The 26,732-nt window shown below is 38.1% G+C and overlaps 1 protein-coding gene across 1 annotated transcript in view; it reads left to right on the forward strand.

Annotated features, from left to right (window-relative positions):
- The window catches only part of GFM2 (GTP dependent ribosome recycling factor mitochondrial 2), a 42,108-nt gene that overhangs the window by 8,205 nt on the left and 7,171 nt on the right, over positions 1-26,732 (forward strand). Inside the window, exons 6-17 of the mRNA XM_054715169.1 lie at positions 1,988-2,113; positions 3,424-3,512; positions 5,276-5,364; positions 6,887-6,947; positions 7,203-7,382; positions 10,319-10,399; positions 12,935-13,083; positions 15,218-15,358; positions 15,442-15,541; positions 17,054-17,243; positions 20,013-20,089; positions 24,732-24,870. Coding sequence (XP_054571144.1) covers positions 1,988-2,113; positions 3,424-3,512; positions 5,276-5,364; positions 6,887-6,947; positions 7,203-7,382; positions 10,319-10,399; positions 12,935-13,083; positions 15,218-15,358; positions 15,442-15,541; positions 17,054-17,243; positions 20,013-20,089; positions 24,732-24,870 — 1,422 coding nt within the window. The remainder of the gene's footprint in view (positions 1-1,987; positions 2,114-3,423; positions 3,513-5,275; positions 5,365-6,886; positions 6,948-7,202; positions 7,383-10,318; positions 10,400-12,934; positions 13,084-15,217; positions 15,359-15,441; positions 15,542-17,053; positions 17,244-20,012; positions 20,090-24,731; positions 24,871-26,732) is intronic.

Here is a 26,732-nt window from a genome sequence, read left to right on the forward strand (position 1 = left end):
AAGCTGAGAACAGTCACCATTTGTGCCGGGCTTGGGGCCACTTAGCCAGAGGTTTCAGGCACAGCAAGGCCAGCTGCTGCTTGTTTGGGTTTCTGGACCTTTGAGAGATTTTAGGAAAGTCTGCAGGTCGAACCAAGACAGAACCACTTGTTTAAAAAAGCTGCTGGAAGAGGTTTGGTTGGGTGCACAAGTCGGGTGAGGCAGGTCTCAGGTAATCACCAGGGCAGGGCGAGCAGTGTTAGCCAGGTTGATGGAGAGCACAGATACGGTTCCTGCCTGGGCTATACCTGCTGGTTGGGGGTGGGCTCAACAAAGACACAGTGCGCCTGCCAGCACTTGCATCTCCAAGAGCTTTCCAGACCCCTGCTCCTTCAGCCCTCACCCTAAAGCTAGTCAATTCAGTTCCTCCCAGGTGTTCCTGATGCTTTTCGAGCTGCTGCCCCTGTGTTGGAGCCCAGGGCAAATGTGTTTGTGAGTGAGTGAGTGGAAGTGGGCCCTTCGAGAGGGCGCCTCGGTCTCCAGCTGTCCTCCATCCCACCAGGACACAGTCCCTGCTGGTTTTCACACTGTATGTGATGGGGCCTCCTATTACTGGCGCTGGAGCCCTGGGCCAGGGAGTCCGGTGCTGAGCTGGGACTCCTTGCTCCTCAGGGGGAACCACTTTGGGTGTGGGGCCTGCCCATGCTGTGTCTTTCCCCACCCACTAGTCTCCACATGGCTTTATATCCTTAGTTGTAGGGCTTCTGTTTAGCTCGTCTTCAGGTACTTCTCAGTGATGGTTGTTCTAGAATTTAATTGTAATTTTGATGTCATGGAAAGAGGCAAACAGAGTATTTACCTACTATGCCATCTTGTCTGGAAGGCCTTTTATCCATTTATTTTACTGTATAAATTTAATCAGGATAAAATATATGTTAAGAATTTTAGGGCAGGGGCTTGGGGGGCTGGGTGAAAAAGGTGAAGGGATTAAGAAGTACAAATTGGTACTTACAAAATAATCACAGGATGTAAAGTTTAGCATAGGGAATATAGCTGGTCATATTGTAATGACTGTATGGTGCCAGGTGGTACTGGGAATAACGAGGGGGAACACCGTGAAGTATATGATTGTCTAATCACTATGCTGTACACCTGAAACTAATACAAAAATAATATTGAATATAACTATAATTTAAAAATAAATTAATGAATTTTGAAAAAGAGTTTACTGCAAATTAATTTTAGTGGCCTCTTCAATTGTCAGGATGAACTTTATTCATGACTATGCTATAGAAGTTCTACCAAGACTTTATTTGGATTTGTATAAATAAATTCCTCCCACCCATCCCCACCCCCCTTTTTTGAAAATTTAGTAATAAGAAGGGTTTATTAAGGACCACTTGGGAGGGATTTTTCTACAGTGTTCCATTTACTTAACACTTACTGAGCTAGGTACTTTATGTATATATAGTCTCATTTCATTCTTGTAATAACCCAGCAAGGTTGTCTTTATTAGCCTGATTTCACAAAGTAGGTTAAGCAACTTGCTCAAGATCACAGAGTAGTAAGTGGTAAAGTTGGGATTTAAATCTGGGTCTGTCTGTGCTCTTTCATTGCACTGCTCTGCCTTGGGTGGGCATCAGATAAAGAAAACTAAAAGTTAAAAGTTAAACTTAAATAACGTTAAAAAATAAAAAGTTTAAAAAAAGTTAAACAAGGAAAAAATGAAAGAAGTATGTGGTATATGGTTCAGTAAAATTAAAATATTTAATATATTTTAATCTCAATTGTTACAGAAAAATTATTTTTATGGGAAAATTGCTAATCATGCTGAAAGAGCTTTTTCTAGAATAAAGATTTGTTTAGAGAATGATTAAGGACTCTTAATATTAAACCAAATATTTTATGAACAATTTTTTAAAGCAAAATTAAATTGTTAGGTAGACACCAGATACCAAGAAAATGCTCTTGTGATTAAGCATAAGTATGTCATCTTTTTCCTTATTAGATGTTGATGACGGAGACACAGTGACAGATTTCATGGCTCAAGAGCGAGAAAGAGGCATTACTATTCAATCAGCTGCTGTTACGTTTGATTGGAAGGGGTACAGAGTCAATCTAATTGATACACCAGGTATGGTGCTGTTCTAGCAGTGATGCTGTATCATTTCAGGGTTTTGTTTGTGAATGTGTTTTCTTAAATTGTGGTAAAAAATATCATAAAATTTATCACCTTAACCATTTTTTAAGTGTATGATTAAGTAGTGTCAAGTGTATTGTGAAACAGATCTTCAGAACTTTTTCATCTTGTAGAACTGAAACTCTGTACCCTTTAAACAACTATTCTTTTTTGTCTCCTACCACTCCTGGTAACCACCATTCTAATTCTGTAGCTATGGAATTGACTACTTTTACATACCTCATATTAGTAGAATCATACAATATCTTTTGTTTTGTGAGTGGCTTACGTCACTTAGCATAAAGTCCTTCAAGGTTCATTTATGCTATAGCATATGATAGTATATCCTTTCTTTTTAAGACTGCATAGTATTCCATTGTACATGGATAACACATTTCATATATATACAAAATTTTGTATATGTACCATTTATCCATCAGTGGACATTAAGGTTGCTGCCACCTCTGGCTATTGTGAATAGTGCTGCTATGAACATAGGTGTGCAGATAATCTTTTTTATACTCTCAACTAGAGTATAAGGCAATTGCTATTTCTGTGACTAATAAAGAATAGGCCTTCCTTCCCCTGGCTGCCGGGACCCATTTTCCTCTGGCACCTGAGACCCAGGCCTTCACTCCGGCTGCTACCTTCCACCTTCGCTCTGGCCGGAGTCTTTGCTCTGGCTGGAGCCTTCAGTCTTCACTCCAGCTGGAGCCTTCAGTCTTTGCTCCGGCCAGAGCGCAGCTCTTGTAGCTCCCTCCGCCCTCTGCCCTCCCCTCATAGCAGGCGTCCTGCCTTGCCCGGCCGCTCCGCACCTGCATATGCAAATTAACCTGCCATCTTTGTTGGGTTGATTTGCATACTCCTGATTGTCTTGTGGGCATTGCAGAGGTACGGTCAATTTGCATATTTCTCTTTTATTAGTGTAGATTCTTTTAATATACTTCATTGATTTTTTTTTTACAGAGAGGAAGGGAGAGGGATAGAGAGTTAGAAACATTGATGAGAGAGAAACATCCATCAGCTGCCTCTTGCACACTCCCTACTGGGTATGTGCCTGTAACCAAGGTACATGCCCTTGACAAGAATCGAACCTGGGACCCTTGAGTCCGCAGGCCGACACTCTATCCATTGAGCCAAACCCGTTAGGGCAATACTCTCAATTCTTTTAGATATATCCCCAAAGTGGGATTGCTGAGTAACACATTTTTTTCTTTGTTTTTGTTTTAAGATTTTAAGTGTTGTATTTTCCATCTCTTTCTTAGGTCATGTGGACTTTACCTTGGAGGTTGAGCGGTGCCTGAGAGTGCTGGATGGTGCAGTGGCTGTATTTGATGCCTCTGCCGGTGTAGAGGTAAAAAACATGCCGAAGTAAAATAAAAATAGAACAGCATGATTTTTTTTAAATAGTAGAATGTATCAGATTTAGTTTACTATAACCCTTTATTTGGTAAGCTGGTGTAAATCAAATTATAATTAAAGGAAGCTGGAATTTAATATTGAGATGTGACCTCAGATATCTCATAAAAAGGAAAGTATGTTTGCTTTTCTATAAGATACATCGAAGTTAGTGTTGAATTGTGATAGGTCTGAGATTCTACCTTATTTTTATGCTAACAAGTTAGCCTGCCATAGTTTTATGGATTTTGGCAGAATATACAAGACTCCTGAGTTAGAGACAAAAGACTTTATTAGTCACAGAAATAGCAATAGCCAGAATATCAGCACTTTCTTGTGCTGGTACCCCAAGCCCTAAGTTCCAGAGGGTGACCCAAGGGAGTCAGGTGACAGCTGCACACAGAGTGGAACCTGTGCTTAGAAAAGGCAGGTATGTTACAGTGGGCAGTAAGCACACCTGCTCTTAGCTCTGGAGGGAGACATTCCTTCCAGGGTTGTAAGCAAACCTGCCTTTTGCTCTGGAGGGAGACACTGTTTCTGTCTTTCTAATGTTCATTACACAAACATCCCTGAAAATCTAGTTCAGAACAAAAACAGTCAGTGCCGCTCCTAACAAAACATGCAGAAATGTCAGGGGCCCATGAAGAATTGTCTCCCAAAAGTTAATATAAAACTTCTTGAATAAATCCTGAAAATGGACTTAAAATAAATTATTGCTACTGGGATCAGTTATGCTATCTTTAGCTGGTACCTCATTTGTCTTGTAATCTCAAGAATGGTTGTATGTTGAATATAGAACTCACGTTAGTTTTTCTAATCTTAAAGTTACTAAAAGTATCAATGAAGTGATCAAAATTAACATCCCTAAAAATTGGACAAATTGCCCGGACAGCATAGCTCAGTGGTTGAGCATCAACCTATAAACCAGGAGGCCAGGGTTCGATTCTCAGTCAGGGCACATGCCTGGGTTGCAGGATCGTTCCCCTGTGTGGGACGTACATGAGGCAGCCAATCAATGATTCTCTCTCATCATTGATATTTCTATCTCTCTCTCCCTCTCCCTACCTCTCTGAAATCATTAAAAATATATTTTTAAAAACTGGACAAATTGACACCAAGGGAGAGAGCTTGATCTTTAGCTTGATGCTGGATAAAAAAAAAAAGTTACAAAGAACATCATTAGAAATTTGAATATTGAGTGTATGTATTGTGTCAACTTAAATTCTTCTGAATGTGATCATTATAATTGGTTGTTAGAGAATGTCTTATCTTAGGAAATACATGCTAAAGTATTAGAAATGAAGTGCCATGACACCTACAACTTGCTCTCGTGGTTCAGCTCCCATTTTCTCCCTCCCTCCCCCTCTCTCTCTCTCTCTCTCTCTCTCTCTCTCTCTCTCTCTCTCTCTCTCTCTCTCTCTCTCTCTCTCTCGTTAACTCCTAGGTATTAAATCTCTTTGTGTGGTAACCTAGGTCACCCAAACCATTATTCTAAGTTTGAAGCTTTTTTTCATCACACTTCCTTACATTCTTAGCTATGTTAACTGGATAGCAAAATAAATAAATAAATAAATAAATAAATAAAATCTAGAAGTGTAAATGCAGTGGCAATAATTCCATGCTAGAATAGGCCCAATTCCTTGTTATAATAGAGTCTTGGATCTCTTTATTCCATGTGTAGTAACAGTTATTTTTCCCCACATGTGCTCTTTGCATTAGGCACAAACCCTCACAGTGTGGAGGCAAGCTGATAAACACAAAATACCTCGAATCTGTTTTTTAAACAAGATGGACAAAACTGGAGCAAGGTATTTGTTTAAAATTTGTTTAAAAGTATATTTCTTTGGCTTATTAAAGTAAGAATTCAATTTGAGCTTCTAATGGATTATAACTTAAATTTAGAAATACCTATTCCCTATAGAGTATAAATATCCCATGAAATCTATTCAGTCCCATTAAAAAGGAGTGAAAGCAGCTAATTCATAGGTTAAGTAATACTGTGAGATTAATAGAGAGCTCATAGATGACAAACCATCCTGATTCTAATGTAGGGAGACTATTTTTAGGATCCTGACAGTGATTCTTGCTGATTCCATTGGTTCTATTTAGAGCTGTATGGTGTAGTCCCTGTATGTATTGCCGAAGGTTGTGGTGCTCCCTATCATTGCTAAAGGTAGAGGTTAGCAAATTGTTTCTTGTAGTTGCCTCAGAGAACAACGTTCTTCCTTGTCCCCTGATTTTCTTTGGCTCCTACTGGGCAATATGCTCTCCATTGAAGGGAACTGGGAGAGGAGAATGTAGATGTTTAAGACCTGTATATAGTGCAAAGAGTGAATGCTGAAATGTTGTGATAATGCTCGGAGACTTACAGACTTACAGTAATCCAAAATGATACATTATTCCTAGAACATAATTCAGAATTCAGAGAATCAAGAATATATGAAGGATTTGGAGAAATTGTAAAAGGGAGACAATCAAGATTATAAAGGATTCTAGGGAAATCTGACAGGGAGAGGTGCTGGTCTGTGGTGTGAGAATGGCAGAAACAAAACAAACTATTTCTTCCTAAAACCACACAGTATGCTCTCTTTATGTAACTCTTGACAGTAATTCTAAAGGCTGTTGGTTTAAAGGACTTTTGTCTTGATTGGTAAAAGTACAACCTTCAAAATGTGTGAGGCTTAAGTTCTGACCCATTTCTATTTGGAGTTCCTTGAGGTAGATGTAAGTACTACCTCAATTGACTTATAGCACCTGTGATGATGAGGAGGAAAGTGACTGGATACTAGGCTGGTTGTCAAAGACATTGGTACCAGAATAAGTCAGCCCATGTGCTAAAGATGACATGTATGCCATAGGTAGCCGATTCCATTGTTAGCACAGAAATGAACAGCATAGCAGCTAACATTAAGAATGCCTGAGATAAAAGTATAGAAAGGCTGGCTCTTGGAAGAAAGCTGGTAACCGTGTGTAATAGCAAATGCAGTTATTAGAAGAATCCTTGATGTGTAATACCAAATCTTGCATTTGAATCCTAACTGTAATTTATTATCTGTGATCTTGATCAATTCAGGTAACCTTAACTTCAGATTTTAGTTAAGGTGAAGTTAACAAAAATAATACCTTAAATACCTATGTGGCAGGATTCTGGTAGATATTCACTTACTATTTATAATTGACATTAAAATTTTTTTTCAAAATGTCTTATGGAAACTGAAGTGGTGAACATTAGAAGCCACGAAAAGGGTTATACTTTTAGAGAACATTCTTAAACTTGTTTTTAAAACTTTAACATTTTTAACTACTGTGTAATTATTTTGCTTTCTACAGTTTTAATTATGCAGTTGAAAGCATCAGAGAGAAGTTGAAGGCAAAGCCTTTGCTTTTACAGGTTGGTTGATTAATATTTGGTTAATCAATAGTAACAACTCAGTTTCCTCATCAGTTTATTTTATTGTGACATACACATTTCTGAAGCTACTTCAAATCATTTTTGGAAGAAGTTGGAATATAAGTTTAAAAAATAGGTAAGTTTGTGGTAATAATAATGGACATTTGGGGGAAAGTGGGGAAAGATAAGATTTATCACCAATGCCATTCTAATTGAGTGATCATTTAATAATGTTAATCTTACTCTGATTTATAGTTACCAATTGGTGAAGCCAAAACTTTCAAAGGAGTGGTGGATGTAGTAAATAAAGAAAAACTTCTTTGGAATCCCAATTCAGATGATGGAAAAGACTTTGAGAGAAAACCCCTCTTGGAAAAGAGTGATCCTAAATTGCTGAAGGAGGCTACTGAAGCAAGGAATGCCTTAATTGAACAAGTAAAATAATACTTTGAGTTTAAAGTTGCATAAATATTTATAAACTTTCAAAAATATTTTATTGTGAAATTTAATATAAAATTACATATGGAAAATACAAGATATAAGAATAATGAAATGAACACCACCCGGCTTAAGAAATAGAACATTAGCAATGCTCTTGAATCTCCATGTGCACTTCCTATTCATCTCTCTCCCTTCCACTAATTATCTATTTTCCCAACCACTGTATTGATTGTAGAGTTTATCTTTCATTTGCTTTTTTTTAATGGTTTACGACAAATGTATATATCCTTAAAGAACGTAGTACAGCTGGTGTAGCTTAGTAGTTGAGTGTTGAACTATGATCAGGAGGTCACGGTTTGATTCCCGATCAGGGCACATGCCTGGGCTGTGGGCTCCATCCCCAAGTAGGGGGTGTGCAGGAGGCAGCCAATCAGTGATTTTCTCTCATCATTGATGCTTTTATCTCTATCTCTCTCCCTTCCTCTCTGAAATCAATAAAAATATAAAACAAAAGAACATAGTTTTTCATGGTTTTAAACTTCATATAAATGGAATGATACTTTTTGTATTTTATTACATTGTTCAACATTGTGTTGGAGATTATAATCACACATAACAACATCTTCCATGTTGTTATGTGTGATTATACTTCACTCATTTTCAGTCTTACATAGTGTGCCAATATATGATTATACCATAATTTATTGTCTGTTTTCCTGTGGATAAGCTTTGAGGTTGTTACCTCTTTTTTTTTTTTCTGTTACAAACAGTGTTGCTGTGAACATCTTTGTATGTATGTCCTTGTGCACATATGTAAGAATTTGTTTAGAGTGAAACCTAGGAGTGGAATTGCCAGGTCAAAAGGTATGTCTGTCTTTTACTTGACCAGATGTCAAATTATTTAGAAAATTTTAAAACCATCAATTTTATAGTTGATATATAATTTTAGATCTCATTTCACCCTCAAAATTTTAATAGAAAATAGAAATGTTATTATTTATAATATTTATATGATATTGTTAGTTTAGAGAACAATAAGTAAAACATATCTTAAATAAACTCCCTGAATTTTATGGTAAAGAAGAACATTTGAGTCTGAACTCTGATTTTCTTCTAAATTAAACTGGTCAAAATTATAATTAATTATTTTCATTCATCTTTTGTATGAAGTTATTTTTGAAGTAATTCTTTCCCATTATATAGTAATTTTCAACTTTATTATGCACATGATAATGGTCCTTATTAATTTTATTATTAGATAATATTTATTGAAGACTTATGATCTTACTTAAGTGCTTTACATATATTATTTAATCCTCAGAACAGCATATATTATCCCCATTTTACAGATGAGGAAACAGAGGCTTACAATGGTAAAATAAGTTGTCATATAGCTAATAAATAGCAGAGCTGGGATCTGAACTCAGATCTATTTGTTTAGAGCTAGAGTTCATACTGGTTCTCTAATTTGGGGGGATGGCACATAAAAAGGAAAAAAGTAGAATTGACATTTATTAATCAATAATTGGGTACATAATCGGTTTTCCTTTGAGGTTTTATTTTGTTTTATCATAAAAGGGCTACCAGAATAAACCTAAGGAGGATTTTATAATCTAATTGAGATGTCAACATAAACTTGCATATGCTCTAGGACATTAAAGGCTCAAATTTTCTTTATTTTCATTATATACTATCAGTAGGTAATAAGAGCTAATTATAAGGAATACATACGTATGTGTAGAATTAGAGAGTTAACACCACATCACACCTGTTAGGATGGCTTCTATCAAAAAACGAAATAACTGTTGTAAGAATGTGGAGAAGTTGTAACCCCAGGCATTGCTGGTGGGAATGAAAATGGTGCAGCCATTGTGAAAAACAGTATAGTGGTTCCTCAGAAAATTGAAAATAGAATTAACCTATGATCTAGCAATTCCACTTCTGGGTTTATATCCGAAAGAATTGAAAGCAGGGTTTCAAAGAGATATTTGCACATCCTTGTTCATAGCAGCATTATTTATAATAGCCAAAAGGTGGAAGGTATTTATCAACGGATGGATAAATAAAATGTGGTATATATATATATATACAATGGGATAGTAGTCAGTGTTATAATGGAAGGAAATTCTGACATGATACATTATTAATGAAACTTGAGGACATTAAACTTGCTAATTGAAATAAGCCAATCACAAAAGGACAAATACTGTATGATTCCATTTATATGAGATAGCTCTAGTAGTTTGGTACATTTTTACAGTAGTTGGCTATTAAAAGTCTGCTTTTCTCCTCAAATTTGCAAGTTTTATTTCTTTATACTATTATAATCTTTTGAAACTGTTTTATTTTATTGTCAGCTGAGTTCTATTTTATAATGGCAAATGATTATGAAAAGGACATTAATTAGATAAATGCACTTTTATTATTGAAATTATGTCTACTACCCCAACTTAAATGTATTTCCTTAGCGCAGGATTAGTTACAATAAGATTAGTCCTTTTAGTTTGACTTTCTCAGAAGATCTTATGAACATTCAGAATATTAGAGGAGTACCAGATAAAACTTTGTTATGAACTAAGACCCCCAAATTTAGCTAAAAACAGCAATCCATTGTATATGTTATCATTGACTATAAATTGTGCATTTTCTTTTGAACACTCTGAGTAGATAGCAATTTACTGTTATGCTTAATCTGGCTCAGGCTTCCCATGAACTTAGGAAACTCATAATAACATGTCTTCAATTTTCAGTCTCCTTTCCTTTGAAAGAAAAACTCTTTTAGGAGATAGGAAGAAGTCCTTGGCCTGGATAAGTTAGATAGATCATGGAGCTGTCTTAAAATATTTGGATAATGTATATTTAGAGTATTTAGCTTAAGTTAATAGTTGGACAACAAATACAAGTTATAGAACTAAAGCCTTTCTTTATAGATTGCAGATTTGGATGATGAATTTGCTGACTTGGTTTTAGGAGAATTTAGTGAAAATTTTGATTTGCTCCCAGCTGAAAAGGTAAATTTTATTATTCATTTACTTTGACCAAGTTTTACTAATTGGATGTACTTTGCTTTCTGTGTTTTGTGTTGTTTTTGTTTTTCTAACTTTGCATAGCATTGGAAACTATGCTGACTTAAACAAAAATTAGAAGAACATTGAGATAAAGCCACTACTAATACAGCTACTTAATAATGGCGTGATTAACTATTTTTTATTATATTTTACAAAATTAGAAATGGAATCTTTTTTACTTGTATTGAATCAGGAGAAGTTAATTGTTCAGTCTCAATCTTTTCTCTTCATTGTAACCATTTCTCTAAGTATTTTTAGGGAAATCAGAGGTTGAAATTTTTTATTTAAAATTTCCTGGTTTTTCAAACTACAATCATCATTTTAATCGGAATATTTTTTCTGAATCTCCTTTAATTTTTAGTGGAAACTCATTGCAGGTCTTTTTTTGTTTTGTTTTCTTTTGAAAAACATTAAACTAGGCAAGTAAAGTATAGTAATCATTGAATTATGACAGATTTCTTTAAGGCATTCCTGTTTTTTTATTTCCTGCCAGGACCCTTCTCCCATGAATTTGGCAAACTTACTCTTTTTTTTTTTTCCCCCAACATTTTTTTAAATTTCTTTATTGATTAAGGTATCACATATTTGTCCTCATCCCCCCATTCCCATCCCACACCCCTCCCCACACATGCCCCCACCCCCCTGTTGTCCTTAACCGCTGGTTAGGCTCATATGCTTGCACACAAGTCCTTTGGTTGATCTCTCCCCTTTACCCCCACCCCCCCCCCCCTCCCTCTGAGGCCTGACAGTCTGATCCATGCCTCCTTGTTTCTGGGTCTGTTCTTGTTCATCAGTCTATGTTGTTCATTATTTCCCCTAGATGAGTGAGATCATGTGCTATTAGAAATACACTTATAAGAACCGAAAATGAGACAAGCAATAATGGTTATGGTGACAGGCAAATGAATCAGTGTGTAGTGAGTTTCTTTCTGGGCCAACAGTTCTTTTGAGACCCACTTTCAATGTCCAACAGTTCCTTATGTGTACATGTCAGCACTGACATTACAGTTCTGGATGGTGGACAAATGGTGGTAATGCAGGTCCGACTCTCTCTGGTTTGGTCCTGGGCAACCTGCAGTGATGCACAGCTGCTACCTGCTAGTATGGGAAGGCCACGTCAGCATCTTCCATCTCTGGACTGCTTCTCTTCTGTCTTCATGGCTGGAGTAGTCCTGTAGATTCCTCTCTGTTGCTGGAATCCACATGGTCTCGGAGTTGTTTTCTGAAAATATACAAACATATTCTCGACCAAAAGTTAATAAAGGAATATTTTCTATAAATTTGACTTGGGATCCTATTGCATTTTTTGCCCAAATAATTTTCCTCTGGCTTGTTTTGACAACTTAAAACTTACTCTTTATTTTCCTTGATGAAACATAAGAGTTACCAAAAAAAGTGTTTTTAAGTGGTAATATGTATAATGGGATCCAAGATGAGCCCAGCAAATTCACTTAGTTATTTTCCAAAAAAAAAGAAAAACACAAGATCTGTAGATTAATTTTGAGTCATTTGAAATTACTTGCAGTAGAAAAAAATAATATTTTTCTTTTGAATGAAATGCCATAATTTTGACAATATTTTATTGGTTAGTATTTGAGTGCTTAAGTGTGTTGCTTATTATGCCCTACAGTCACATAACATGACTTCTGTTTTCAAAGAGTTTACAGTCTAAAGTAGAACTGACCCACCATTTCTCTTACCAGTAGCTTGGAGGTAAACCCAAGCTTTTCTTGGTTTTTGAGGTCTTTCAAAAATTTCTTTCTACTTTGATTTCTCGTTTTCTTTTGGATTTTGTTTAATATGGATCTATGTCATTTGAAGAAATTGTAACTCATATTTATAATTTTAATTCTTACCAGCTTATTAGATTATCAAGGTAAAAATCACAAATATATGAGCTCATCTATTTAATAAATATTTTTAAATACCTACTTTATTTTAAGCACTTTTTTAAAAATATATTTTATTGATTTTTTACAGAGAGGAAGAGAGAGGGATAGAGAGTTAGAAACATCGATGAGAGAGAAACATCGATCAGCTGCCTCTTGCACACCCCCTACTGGGGATGTGCCGGCAACCAAGGTACATGCCCTTGACCAGAATCGAACCTGGGACCCTTGAGTCCACAGGCCGACGCTCTATTCACTGAGCCAAACCGGTTTCGGCTTAACTACTTTTCTAGTTTCTGGGATTTAGCAGTGTTTTCATTGGACCTTACTATAATTCTTATAAATTTTACATTCAATATAAGGGGAGATGGACAATAAACTAATAAATATGTATCTAATATACCAGGTAGTAATTAATGTTATAAAGAAAAACAAAGAATAAGGCCATAAAGAATGATGGAAGTATGTTTTACGTGGTTGGTTAGGAAAGACATCTAATTCTGAGCTATTTTGGTTGAGACAAGTATAGTGCATATATGGGACCATCTTATGGTCACGTAAAATGCTTATTTATACCTTTGCTTTCTAGCTACAGACTGCAATACACAGAGTCACACTTGCTCAGACAGCAGTACCTGTGCTTTGTGGAAGTGCCCTGAAAAACAAAGGGGTCCAGCCCTTGTTAGATGCTATTACTCTGTACCTGCCTTCACCTGAAGAGCGCAACTATGAATTCCTGTAAGTATCCACGTACATAGACTAAAATGTTACAGCCTCGAGTCACCATTTTTTAATAACATTGGTGAAAAATGTCATTGTGAATCATATAATACAGTGCCATAGTAATTTTCACTTGGAAGGGACACCTGTTATCTCTTGTAACCTGCTGCGTTTACAGATGGAGCTAAGAATGTGGATTTATTGCTGTGTGAACGTATGTTGGCCCTGACATCTTAGTTTTTTTTTAAAAAGGAACGTCTGATAAATATATTTATATCTATTCTAGCTTTCAAGATTTTTTATAAGCTCAAAATACTTTGTGGCTATAAAGAAAGGTCATTGTTTTACTCCTGTTGCCACTAACAACTTTGAACTTACTATAAATCCTCTAAAATCTGAGTGTTGTGCAAAATGGCAGGTGAAACTGGACTTTAATACTTTTAACTGGGAAATTAACCACTTTTCATATCTCTCAATTGGAGAGGCATTACAACGAAGTGATTGTGAGCATGGACTGTGTTCTACCTGGATTTAAATTTACCTCTTCCAATTTGCTTGAGCTCTTATCTGTGAAATGCAAAGAGTAGGGCCTATCTCAGAGGATTGTTACAAGAATCAAATGAGTTAATGTTTAAAAAGCACATGGAACAGTGCCTAGTTTAAGCTTTCTATCTAAGGATTTATTGAATAAAGTTAAAAACTGGAGGAATCAGATTGGAGAATTTCTGTAATAGAAATGTCTAACCTACTTTAAAGTAATGAAAATAGAGAGCTTTTCCTAAGAAAAATGTGCTTGTACACAAAATCCTATGAATGAATACCAGTTTAAGGACATTATTCTGTAAGAATGTTGGCTTATAAACAAGTTCAAATTTGTAGTGTATATTTATATGGTTACTAGAGGCCTGGTGCACGAAATTCGTGCACTGCGGGGGGGCGGGTCCTCTCAGCCTGGCCTGCACCCTCTCCAATCCGGGACCTCTTGGGGGACATCCCTCTCACAATCCTGGACCACTGGCTCCTAATCGCTCACCTGCCTGGTCGCCCCTAACTGCCACTGCCCCCCGCGTGCTGGCCTGGTTGCCCCTAACTGCCCCACACTGCTGGCCAGGTCGCCCCCAACTGCCCCCTCCCTGATGGCCTGGTCACCCCTTACTGTCCCCCCCTGCCGGCCTGGTTGCCCCCAACTGCCCCCCTCTGCTGGCCTGGTTGCCCCTAACTGACCCCCCCCCACCATCCTGGTCGCCCTTAACTGCCCCCCCCGCTGGCCTGGTTGCCCCCAACTGTCCCTCTCCCACTGGCCTAGTCACCACTCACTGCCCCCCCTGCCAGCCTAATCACCCCCAACTGCCCCCCTCCACCGGCTTGGTTGCCTCTTACTGCCCGCCCCCCGCTGGCCTGGTCACCCCCAACTGCCCCCCACCCCCCCTGCCAGCCTGGTCATCCCCAACTGCCCCCCCCCCCGCTGGCCTGGTTGCCCCCAACTGTCCCTCCCCCACTGGCTTGGTTGCCTCTTACTGCCCGCCCCCCGCTGGCCTGGTCACCCCCAACTGCCCCCCACCCCCCCTGCCAGCCTGGTCATCCCCAACTGCCCCCCCTGCTGGCCTGGTTGCCCCCAACTGCCGCCCCCCCCCCCCCCCCCGCTGGCCTGGTTGCCCCCATCTGCCCCTCCCCCCACCACCACCAGCCTGGTCGCCCCATGCAGCCTGCTTGTTTTTTTCAGTTGTTTGGTCAATTGCATATTACCTCTTTATTATATTGGGTATGACTGGAGAGAAAGTGGACGGAGAGTGTAAAAACCGTAATTGGAAAGTACTTATTTATTTACCCTGTACAGGTTTTTTTGAGAAAGTGCTGTGATGTTCCTAGGAATATCTTTTTGAGGAGGAAACTCTCGGTTATGGAATTATTTGCAAATTGAGGTAATATTTGCAAGAGACCCCATTGTTTTTAGTTTTGAGGAATTAATAATTCAGTGAGGAAGTGGGCTACTGACATTGTTTAATCAGTCTGGGTAGCTAAATTAGAAGATATGAAGGCTCTTTGGAGGACGTCAAGATTAAGTTTGTGCAGTGATTATGATCTGATCTGGATAAATATATTGGAAGTGTATTTTAAAGGCTTTTTTGGAATGTCTCCTTACCTTTTATAGGCAGTGGTATAAGGGTGACTTATGTGCACTGGCATTTAAAGTTCTCCATGACAAGCAGCGGGGACCACTGGTGTTTATGCGCATTTACTCAGGCATGATAAAACCCCAGTTGGCCATCCATAATATTAATGGAAACTGCACGTAAGTAGAAGCTTAGATTATTTTCTGAAACTGTACTTGTTTCTTTAAAAATACTTCTACTAATATAAATCATGCTATTACAGGGAGAGAATAAGTCGTCTGCTTTTGCCATTTGCTGACCAACATGTAGAAATCCCTTCACTGACTGCTGGTAACATTGCTTTGACTGTTGGACTTAAACATGTAAGTGATGAAATGGTTTCTCTAGGAATTGGGTGGAGAGGGACTATGGGGGGAAAAAGGGGACATCTGTAATATTCTCAACAATAAAGATTTTTGAAGTAGGTATTTTACAATAGCAAAAACCCATAAATAATCTAAATGTCCATCAGTAGTAGTGGAATAATGAATATTGTGTAGCATAGTCATTAAATGATTGAATCCAAGTAAAATAATATACTATCCATGTATGCACACATACATTTTACGATTATATAAAACATTGTTATTGCTATTGGATTTTTTTTTTATTTTGCTCACTGCACACAATTTTTTTTTTAATATATATTTTATTGATTGTTTTACAGAGAGGAAGGGAGAGGGATAGAGAGTTAGAAACATCGATGAGAGCGAAACATCGATCAGCTGCCTCCTGCACACTCCCTACTGGGTATGTGCCTGCAACCAAGGTACATGCCCTTGACTGGAATCGAACCTGGGACCCTTGAGTCCACAGGCCGATGCTCTATCCACTGAGCCAAACCGGTTAGGGCACTGCACACAATTTCATCTAACCTTATAACAGATGAGGTATTAACTTAGGATATTTTGGCAATGAAGTCTCCATGAGGGCAAGGATTTTTGTCTCTTTCTCTATTCTTAGTCCTTAGACCAGTGAATTTAGGCACTCCATGACTTTTATAGGATGAAAATACGTGATGCTATCTGTATATGCTTTTGATGGGTTAAAACTAAGGACATTCCACTTTTATATGTATTAAGTCAAGTACAGTTACTCATTAAACTTTGGTATATTTGGCATTTAGGATAAACATTGTTATTTTTAACATTTTAAACTCTTTATGAAATTGCAAGATTTAAAATCCTTTACAGAAAATTCCCATGGTCCGGAAATTGGACTTTTAGCATCACAGTGGCTTCTCTTTCTGTCTGAAGGCAGAACTCCTTGTATGTATTTGAGAGAGTTACAGAAATCTGAGCTAGTGTTCAGTAAGAATATCTTTACAGAGACAAAAACTGGCACAGAACTCCATAATAGGTAAGTTTAAAAGTAAAATTACAGTTTTTAAAAATAACTGAAGTCTACAAGGAAGCTACTGTCACTTTTGCATGGTCAGGGTATGTTTAATTGCATACTTTAGTTAATAAAGGATTTTTTTTAAATAGTAATAAATTTTTACTGGTGATAAAACACTGTAATGGACTTCTACCTCACTTGTCTTTATATGATTGAAAATTTAGGAAAGTACATTTGTTTTGTCAAATGAATTTTGGATATGTATTGTGGGTGTGTTGTGTTATTGTTAGACTTATTACAGCAGTATTTTGGATAGAGTTCTTATACAGGTTAAATTAGATTTACCTGTGCAAAGTTATGAGCTTTAGGAATTTGTCTCTTAAGAACTGATGAAAAGAAAGTGCCACATTAAATTTTTTCTTATTTCGTGAATCTTGGTGGAAGCTGAGTGCTTGCCTATAGCATGTTTTATTCCAAGGCATCTTCCTTGTTTGCAGACAGCCACTGGAGATACCATTGTTTCCTCCAAGTCCAGCGCAGTAGCTGCAGCTCGTCGAGCCGAAAGGGAGGGAGAAAAGAAGCAGAGACACAACAGTGAAGCAGAGAGACTTTTATTGGCGGGCGTGGAGATTCCAGAACCTGTTTTCTTCTGTACCATAGAACCCCCTTCGGTAGCTAAGCAGCCAGGTACAAATAGTCTTGGTGTACTAATTAATGCCCTGATGATTTAGATAAAATAGTTTAATTTTATCAGAATTTATTGGTAAGTATTTCTTGTGATTGGCCTCGCTTTTTATTTAAGATGTTTTGATTTTTACAAACTCCTTTTATTTTTTCTTTTCTTATATCTTGGCCATTTTTTTTTTTTATATCATATTCTTAGTCCTTAGTCTTGTTCTTGTAGTGCTACCTATGGGACTCTAAGTAATTGACCTCAGGACTGCCCTTCCAGTATATTAAATTAGTAGCCAATTCATAACTGGCTCAGTTTCTCAACACCATTTATAAAATTGCTGCTTTTTCTTGATCAACCTTTGAAACTCAGTGAAGATATTTACATACTTTGTAATGTTGATTGACCTTTCTGAGAGTTATATACTTTGTTTTTTAGCATATTTGCTCAGAATTCTTCAGTGGCTTTTCATTATTTAAAGCAAAAACCCAAACTCTAGGTATGATATATTTAGCTCATTATTCTAGCTATGTCACTTTCCATTAGGTTTGGTTAAATATAGCAGAAAATCCCCAAATAACAGTTGCTTTAATGACAAAAGTTTGTTTCTCTCTGTTGTGAAATGTACCTTGAGTTGGTAGCCTCAGGCGTAGAGTCCACAATGAGCACCCAGCCTCCAATCTTTTGTCTTGCCTGTCCTTAGTCATCTCAGGATGGCTGCTGGAGCCTTGGGCATCACATTGGAGTTCCCAGCAGCAGAAAGGAGGAATGGGGAGGAAGAAGATGTGCCCGTTTCTCTTTTAAGATTTTTTTTTTAAGTATGTATATTTTTATTGATTTCACACAGAGAGGAAGAAAGAAACATCCATGATGAGAGAGAATCATGGATCAGCTGCCTCCTGCATGCTCCCTACTGGGGATCGAGCCCTCAACCCAGGCATGTGATCTTGACCGGCATCGAACCGGGACCCTTCAGTCCACAGGCCGATGCTCTGTCCACTGTGCCAAACTGGCTAGGGCCCTTTTAAGATTTCTTATACGTCATTGGCCATCAGTTAAATATATGGCTACCCGGTTGAAAAGGAGTCTGGTAAAAGCAATCTTTTAGCAAGGCAGCAGCAGAATAGAGTGGAGGTTACTAGGAATCTTTCTTGCCTGGCCTCATTTCTTGGATCTTCCTCCTTTGTTCTGAACTTTCATCTTTCACCCAAACAAAAATAGAAACAGAGTAACAGTTTAAATGTGTGGAATAAGGTAGTTCATTAATCCATTGCTCAGCTCTTTATTTCAGCTACACTTTGTGGAACTTCTAACATCCTATATAATAAAAGCCTAGGTGGCATCATGCCCTTGCACGACATCATCACAAGATGGCTGCCCTCACGTCATCACAAGATGGCCACCACAAGATGGCCGACAGGGGAGGGCAGTTGTGGGTGATCAGCCTGGCAGGGAAGGGCAATTGGGGGCAACCAGGCTGACAGGGGAGGACAGTTGGGGCCACCAAGTTGGCAGGGGAGGGCAGGTGGGGGTTACCAGGCCTGCAGGGGAGGGCAGTTGGGGGTGACTAGGCCTGCAGGGGAGGGCAGTTGGGGTGAAATCAGGCCAGCAGGGGAGGGCAGTTGGGGGCGAAATCAGGCCAGAAGGGGAGGGCAGTTGGGGGTGATCGGGCCGGCAGGGGAGGGCAGTTGAGGGCCATCGGGCCAGCAGGGGAGGGCAATTGGGGGCGATCAGGCTGGCAGGGGAGCAGTTAGCCGTCAATCAGGCTGGCAGGGGAGCGGTTAGGGGGTGATCAGGCTGGCAGGCAAGCGAGTGGTTAGGAGCCAGAAGTCCCAGATTGTGAGAGGGATGTCCGACTGCCTGTTTAGGCCCGATCCCTGAATAGGCAGTCAGACATCCCCCAAGGGGTCCCAGATTGGAGAGGGACCAGGCTGAGGGACCCCCCCTCTGTGCACGAATTTCATGCACCGGGCCTCTAGTCTTCTATAAAGAGGTTAGGATATATGTATCATTTAATATTTGTTTTAAAGTATCACTTTTGATAGTGTATTTAATGAAAATAATATGTTCTTATTTCAACTCTTTGGCTGTGATTATCATAGAGTGATTACATTACCACATCTTTATTCATTATGTAATTTAGCTTCCTTTTATCTACTTCTCATTATTGCCTATGTTTCTGAAGGTATTTTGCTTCTGAAGGTATTTTGTCAGCTCTTTGATTGATCTTTTAGAGTATAATCAGATGATGCTACTGTCCACTTAACCCTTTGCACTCACTTGCTTTTTTCTCGATTCCTTTATTCTAATGCTAACCGTGTCGAGTCACACTCAACATCCGAGTGCAAAAGGTTAAACCCTTCAGTGGCTGGCTTCTTATTGCAAATCCAAACTCTTCACCATGGCCTCCAGCTGTCCACCCGTGTCACACTACACTGGCCTTCTTGTTGTTTTTCCAATAGCCAGTTATTCCTTGCATAGCCATTTCCTCCGTCTGGAAGTCTTTTTCTTCACCATTTTTTAATGTCACTTTTTTTTTATGTCTTTACCCAAATCATCCTGGAGAGGCCTTCCCAGATCACCCAATCTCAAGTAACCTCCCATCTCTATCTTATCACCTTATTTTATTCTCTACAAAACATTTATGGCTGTTGGAAACTTTCTTTTTTCAAAATTTGTTTGTTTGTTCATCTATTTTCCTCACTATAATGTTTCCTCACTAGATATTTCATTATCTAAAAAATGAAATGTAAAGACAACCATGTTGTTTTTTTATCCACCAGATTTGGATCATGCATTGAAATGCCTTCAGCGTGAAGATCCCAGTTTAAAAGTGAGGCTTGATCCTGATTCTGGACAGGTAGGCATATTGTTACTTAATCCCAGATATCTGTCAGTAATGTAGCATGCGTGTTGAGGTACGTATATCTGAAACATTGATAGGTCTATGCCCCTGAAAAAGAAACTTTCTTTTTTGGTTCTCTTAATAATAAACTTCTAATTATTATGTTGACTATCAACCTAAATAGACAAGTTCTCCTTAATTCCTTAAAATAATTATACCTCACTTATATAAACTACTCTGCAACATTTAGACCATCCAGAAGAGAGCCTTTTGTGAAATTTTCAAATGAGGTTCAACCCCAAGACAAAGCCTTGAATCTCTTATGCTAAGGCTGATAGAAGCAGCAAACTAAAGGGAGGGTATAAAGGGACTTTTAATGATAATGACACACATCAGATGGGTGAGAAGTGATATATTACAACCCAGCAATGTGGGAGGAAATAGAGTTCTAAAGTAGGTACAGAATTGGGCTGTATATGGAGAACAGGTGTTTATTCTGTATCTTTTTAGGCAGGCAAGGTAAAGTTTACGTAAGATTTTGGAAAACGTTGCTTAAAAAGATAAAAAATGCCAATAGATATATTTTTAAAATATCAGATGACACACAAGTATACAGGTTAAAGAATTAGAGTCTTCCTGTTTCTCAGTCCTATTCTGCACAGGTAACCACTAAAAACTTGATGAATACCTGTATATCCTTTTACACTTTTTTAAACATTCATTGGTTTGTTGTGCTGTGTTATAAAGCATAGCATATTTTTTCTAAATACATAAGTACATACACATAACAAGTCATTCTATTTGTATTATTCTACAACTTGCTTTTTTCCAAATAATTTACCTCTTTAACTTTACATTAAAGTATAACAATCACGTACTGTCTTTTTTGTTGTTGTTCTTTACAATTGAAGTTTTATTATAGCAAAAGGATATAAATTAGAATCAACTAAAGGAAGAGATACAAAGTCTGGGACAGTTTTTTTTTTTTCTCCCTTACCTTAGCTATTAGCTTTTATTATTTATTTATTTATTTATTTTAAGTCTTTATTGTTGAAAGTCCCCTTTTTCCCTCATTGACCTGTCCCAGCCTGCCCCCACCCTCTACCCCAGGCCTTCACCACCCTATTAACTGTGTCCATGGGTTATGTATATATACATACAAGTTCATTGGTTGATCTCTTCCCACCCTCCCCTGCCTTCCCTCTGAAGTTTGATAGTCTGTTCGATGATTCTGTATCTCTGGATCTATTTTTTTTTCCATCAGTTTATGTTGTTCATTAGATTCCACATATGAGTGAAGTCGTGTGATACTTATTTTTCTCTGACTGGCTTATTTCGCTTAGCATAATGTTCTCCAGGTCCATCCATGATGTTGCAAATGGTAAGAGTTCTTTCTTCTTAAGTATTCTATTGTGTAGATGTACCACAGTTTTTTTTTTTTTAAAAATATATTTTATTGATTTTTTTACAGAGAGGAAGGGAGAGGGATAGAGAGTTAGAAACATCTATGAGAGAGAAACATCAACCAGCTGCCTCCTGCACACCCCCTACTGGGGATATGCCCACAACCAAGATACATACCCTTGACCAGAATCGAACCTGGGACCCTTCAGTCCGCAGGCAGACGCTCTATCCACTGAGCCAAATTGGTTAGGGCATGTACCACAGTTTTTTAATCCACTCATCTGCTGATGGGCTGTTTCTAAGTCTTAGCTATTATAAATTGTGTTGCTATGAACATAGGGGTGCATGTATTCTTTCTGGTTGATGTTTCTGGTTTCTTAGGACATATTCCTAGAAGTGAGATCACTAGGTCAAATGGGAGTTCCATTTTTAATTTGTTTAGGAAACTCCATACTGTTTTCCACAGAGGCTGCACCAGTCTGCATTCCCACCAGCAGTGTATGAGAGGGTTCCCTTTTCTTGACATCCTCACCAACACATGTCAAGTTTGTTGATTTGTTGATGATAGGCATTCTGACAGGTGGGAGGTGGTACCTCATTGTTTTGTTTTAATCCTCACCTGAGGATATTTTTTCCATTGATTTTTAGAGAGAGTGGAGGGGGAGGGAAAGACAGAGAAACACTGATGTGAGAGAGACACATTGATTGCTTGCCTCCCACATGCCCCCGACCAAGGCCGGGAGCCTGCAACCCAGGTATGTGTTCTTGACCGGAATTGAACCCGGGACCCTTCAATCCTCAGGCCGACGCTCTATCCACTGAGCCAGACTGGCTAGGGCCTCATTGTTGTTTTGAATTGCATCTCTCTATGAATAATGACTTCGAGCATTGTTCCTGAGGGCAACTGCCAGAGAGGAACATCATCAATTGGCTGCCTCCTGCTTGGCCCCTACTGGGGATTGAGCCCGCAACCTGGGCATGTGCCCTGATTTTTTGGCCTTCTGTATGTCCACTTTGGAGAAGTGTCTATTTAGGTTCTTTGCCCATTTTTAAATTGGATTGTTACCTTCCTTTTGTTAAGTTGTATGAGTTCCCTATAAATTTTGGAGATTAACTCCTTATTGGATATATCATGGGCAAATATGTTCTCCCATGCAGTGGGCTTTCTTGTTATTTTGTTAATTGTTTCTTTTGTTGTGCAGAAGCTTTTTATTTTGATGTAGTCCCATTTGTTTATTTTCTCCTTAGTTTCCGTTGTCCTAGGAGACATATCGGTAAACATTGCTATGAGAGATGTCTGAGATTTTGCTGCCTATGGCTTCTTCTAAGATTTTTATGGCTTCACATCTTACATTTAAGTCTTTTATCCATTTTGTTTATTTTTGTGTATGGTGTAAGTTGGTGTTCTAGTTTCATTTTTTTGCATGTATCTGTCCAATTTTCCCAACACCATTTATTGAAGAGACTGTCTTGACTCCACTGTATGCTCTTGCCTCCTTTGTCAAATATTAATTGAACATAATGGCTTAGATAGATTTCTGGGTTCTCTGTTCTGTTCATTGGTCTATGTGCCTGTTCTTGTGCCAGTACCAGGCTCTTTTGAGTACAGTGGCTTTGTAGTATGACTTGATATTTGGTATTGTGATCCCTCCAACTTTGTTTTTCTTTCTCAAGATTGCTGCAGCTATTCGGGATCTTTTTTGATTTCATATAAATTTTTGAAGAGTTTGTTCTAGGTTTGTGAAATATGTTGTTGGTATTTTAATAGGGATTGCATTGAATCTATATATTGCTTTGGGTAGGATGGACATTTTAATGGTGTTGATTCTACCAGTCCATGAACATGGTATAGTCTTCCACTTGTTTACATCTTTCTCTATCTCTTTTTTCAACATGGGACAGTTCTAAATAAGAAGGTTTCTTCATCCTCAGGGTTGTATTACCCTCCTGGCAAAGAGTGTTGCCAACCAGGAAGCCATACCTGCCTTCGGTGTCTAGTTTTTTGTGTGTTTTTAAAAAAATATGTTTTATTGATTTTTAGAGAGAGAAAGGGAGAGGGATAGAAAGATAGAAACATTGATGAAAGAGGAACATCATCAATTGGATGCTTCCTGCTTGGCCCCTACTGTGATTGAGTCTGCAACCCACACATGTGCCCTGATCAGGAATCAAACCAACGACCTCTTGGTTCCTTGGTCAACACTCAACTGCTGAGCCATACCGGCCGGGCTGTTGTCCAGTTTTTATTGGGCTCAGTCACATACTGCCTGTGTGTTGACCTTTAGCCTACAGCACCTCCTGTAGGTTTGGATTGATACCTTGACTCTCCAGGTTGAAACTGATACGGCTAGTCCAAAACCTGCATTATAAATCACACTGTTTGACTAGCTGGCGGACAGAGCCCCCAAACAAGAAAAGATACTTTTGTCAGGCAGCACCTTGACCTAGAGATAATTGCTCAGTCGCTGAGGGCAACGGCCAGATCTCTCTTTGGGTAAATTCTTCACTACAGAGATGGCAAATGAATAAAATGGAGCAAATATGGACTTCTTGCCCTATACTCTCTCTCATACACAAGGACCTTCTTTAGGAATAGCCATTGTTGCTTAAAAAAAAAAAAAAAAAGCATGTCTTGATTGGTTTTGATACAAATTTGGCTCTTCTAACAAGGGCCCAAAATAACATTGGTTCATAGAAAATAAAAGTCAATTTCTCTGTCACATAAAGGCCAAAACTAGTCTGGAAGTTTGGACTGCCCAATAAGTTGTAAGGTGGCCAGGATGGTTGGGGATGTTTGGGAGAAAGGTTATTTCCCCCATTTATAAGATGTTGCCTTCATCTACTTTCAAGACAGTTTCCTACCTTTTCCTTAAGAGAATTTTTTCTTTCCTTAAAAGCACAGCCCAGAAGTTGCCAACATCAGTTACACTCAGATCCCATTGGCCAGAGCTTAGCTCTATCGTTGAGAAATGTAGGCCTCACTAGATGCCACTTGCTCAGCTGATAAGTATCATGGAATAATAATATAATAGAAGAGAATGGCCTAGTAATTCACTTTTAATTAATAATTCCAATCAGAAAAGTTAAAAACAGTGTTTTGGTGAAGGAGCAAAAAAAAAAAAATTGCAAAAGAAACTCATTTTGTAATTAATGAAAAATAACATAGACTGATACACCTTTATATAGTATTTTGTGGTAAACATGATTTTTCCTTGATGTTTGTTTTTCTTTTCTTTTTTTTTCCTTAACCAAGACTGTCTTATGTGGAATGGGGGAGTTACATATTGATATTATTCATGACCGAATCAGGAGGGAATATGGACTGGAAACCTATCTCGGGCCTCTTCAGGTGGCATACCGAGAGACTATCCTAAATTCAGTTCGTGCTACAGGTAAAGAGTAAAACATCTGCTGTTTTTGTTTATCTCTTTCTCTCCAGGATTTGTCTTCTGAATCTCTTGTTTAGTTGCAAGCAGGACTCACAGTCACTAGTATGACAGGTTTTATATGTGTGTTTTCTTGTTTTATTTTTTAGGGTTTAAACATTTTAAACAGCCCTATTCCATTATCACTCATTACATCTACTGGATGAGTGGCTCATCAAGCAGATGTGATGCAGTGTCATGGAATAGAATGAGCCACGGAAGTAGGGGGCTCATCCTAGTCCTCACTTCCAGAATGAGTAGTTGGATCAGGTGCATTCCAAAGAAAAGGGACAACTGTACATACGAAGCTTTGTTCTTCATAAACCTAATGGTAACCACACACCCAAATCCTAAAACTGAAACACGTAGCTTAAAAAAGGAGGAAATAGAGGAGTGAAGTTGATGTGTTATTTTTACTCTATAAAGTGAGTGGAAAATAATTTTCACTATTTAATAAGTATAGTAATCCTGTACTGATGAAAATACAGTTTTTATATTTCTGTCCAAAATGTAAGAATTCATGGATTCATAGTTTCAATTTGGTTTCCCTTAAGCAAAAGAACATGACATTATTGCTGTTCTTCCTAAGGAGAAAACATGGACAGGTTTGTTAAAAATATATACAGAAAAGATGTTTAATATACTAGGTGCTTTTAGCCACTCAGTGATTTCTACAAAGAGAAACTTTTCACAAAAATTTTAAAAACTAAACGAATAGAATAAAGGAGCAAATGACATACGTATTTCTGTTTTTGAACTTTATACCTGGAAAAACTAAAAATGCTGGGAAAATATAAATAACACTTTTAAAATAATGTCTGAGCTGGTTAGGACTTAGTGGAAATTTCCAAGGTTGGAAGGAAACTGAAGCAGGAACCTTGGAAAATAAACCAGCACCAACGCCACTAGCTGTGAGGGCCACATCCTCGTGGAAATAATTAACAAGGAAAATCTTCTTTATACAAGAAAACTTGTCTAACTGGCTCTGTGGGCAAGGGGCAGAATTTCTAAGAATGTGTAGCCATAGCTTCTGATAGGGTTTTCAGCCTAAATTTATAGTCAGAATGACCTGAAAACCTCCAAACCAAGAAGAATTTAGTGTACAGTGCTGTCATGGATTGGCAATATTCCCAGGAACCTGGTGACAACAAACAAAGGGCTTCTCTACATAAATGTATCTTCAGCCCATGCCTCAAAGAAAATCCCACAGAAAAACAGATATGAAGTCGCAATTTTAAAAGTTTTAAAATCATAAAACCATGAGAAAAGGCACAATGAGCAAAAAGGCAATGGAAGCAACAAACATTAGTCAGACCAGCAAAGGCCTCTGAAATTGGAATTATCAGATGCAGAATATAAAATAAGTGTATTTATTGTTTTTTGAAAAAATAAAAGTGAAAGGAAAGTATTGATAAGGAACAAGACACTATAAAAAATAAGCATGCAATGGAACATCATCTTGTGTAAGAAGGAAAGGAAGTGCTCAAAAAATGATGAGGGCATGTCATAAGGACACAGGAACCAACTTGTAGAGGCTCCATTGGCCAAATCTGGATTAATTTGAATACCAGAATAATTAAATACAGTAATTACAGACCACTGAGGAAAAGTAGGAATTTAGGAATCTCTAATCATAATAAACAAATACATGGGAAAGAAGAGAGGGTTCTTCCTTATACTGGAATGCCAAGTGCTGTTAGTTGTCAAGGAGGCAGGAAAATAGTCATTTTACAACTATTACAAATGCTTAATGTTGGGTACATTGTTGAGTTAGCATATTTGCATTGTTTTAAAATACCTACCCACGGATTGCTTATTAGTTACAAGGT

Source organism: Eptesicus fuscus, chromosome 4 (assembly GCF_027574615.1).
Source record: "Eptesicus fuscus isolate TK198812 chromosome 4, DD_ASM_mEF_20220401, whole genome shotgun sequence".
Lineage (NCBI taxonomy): Eukaryota > Metazoa > Chordata > Mammalia > Chiroptera > Vespertilionidae > Eptesicus > Eptesicus fuscus.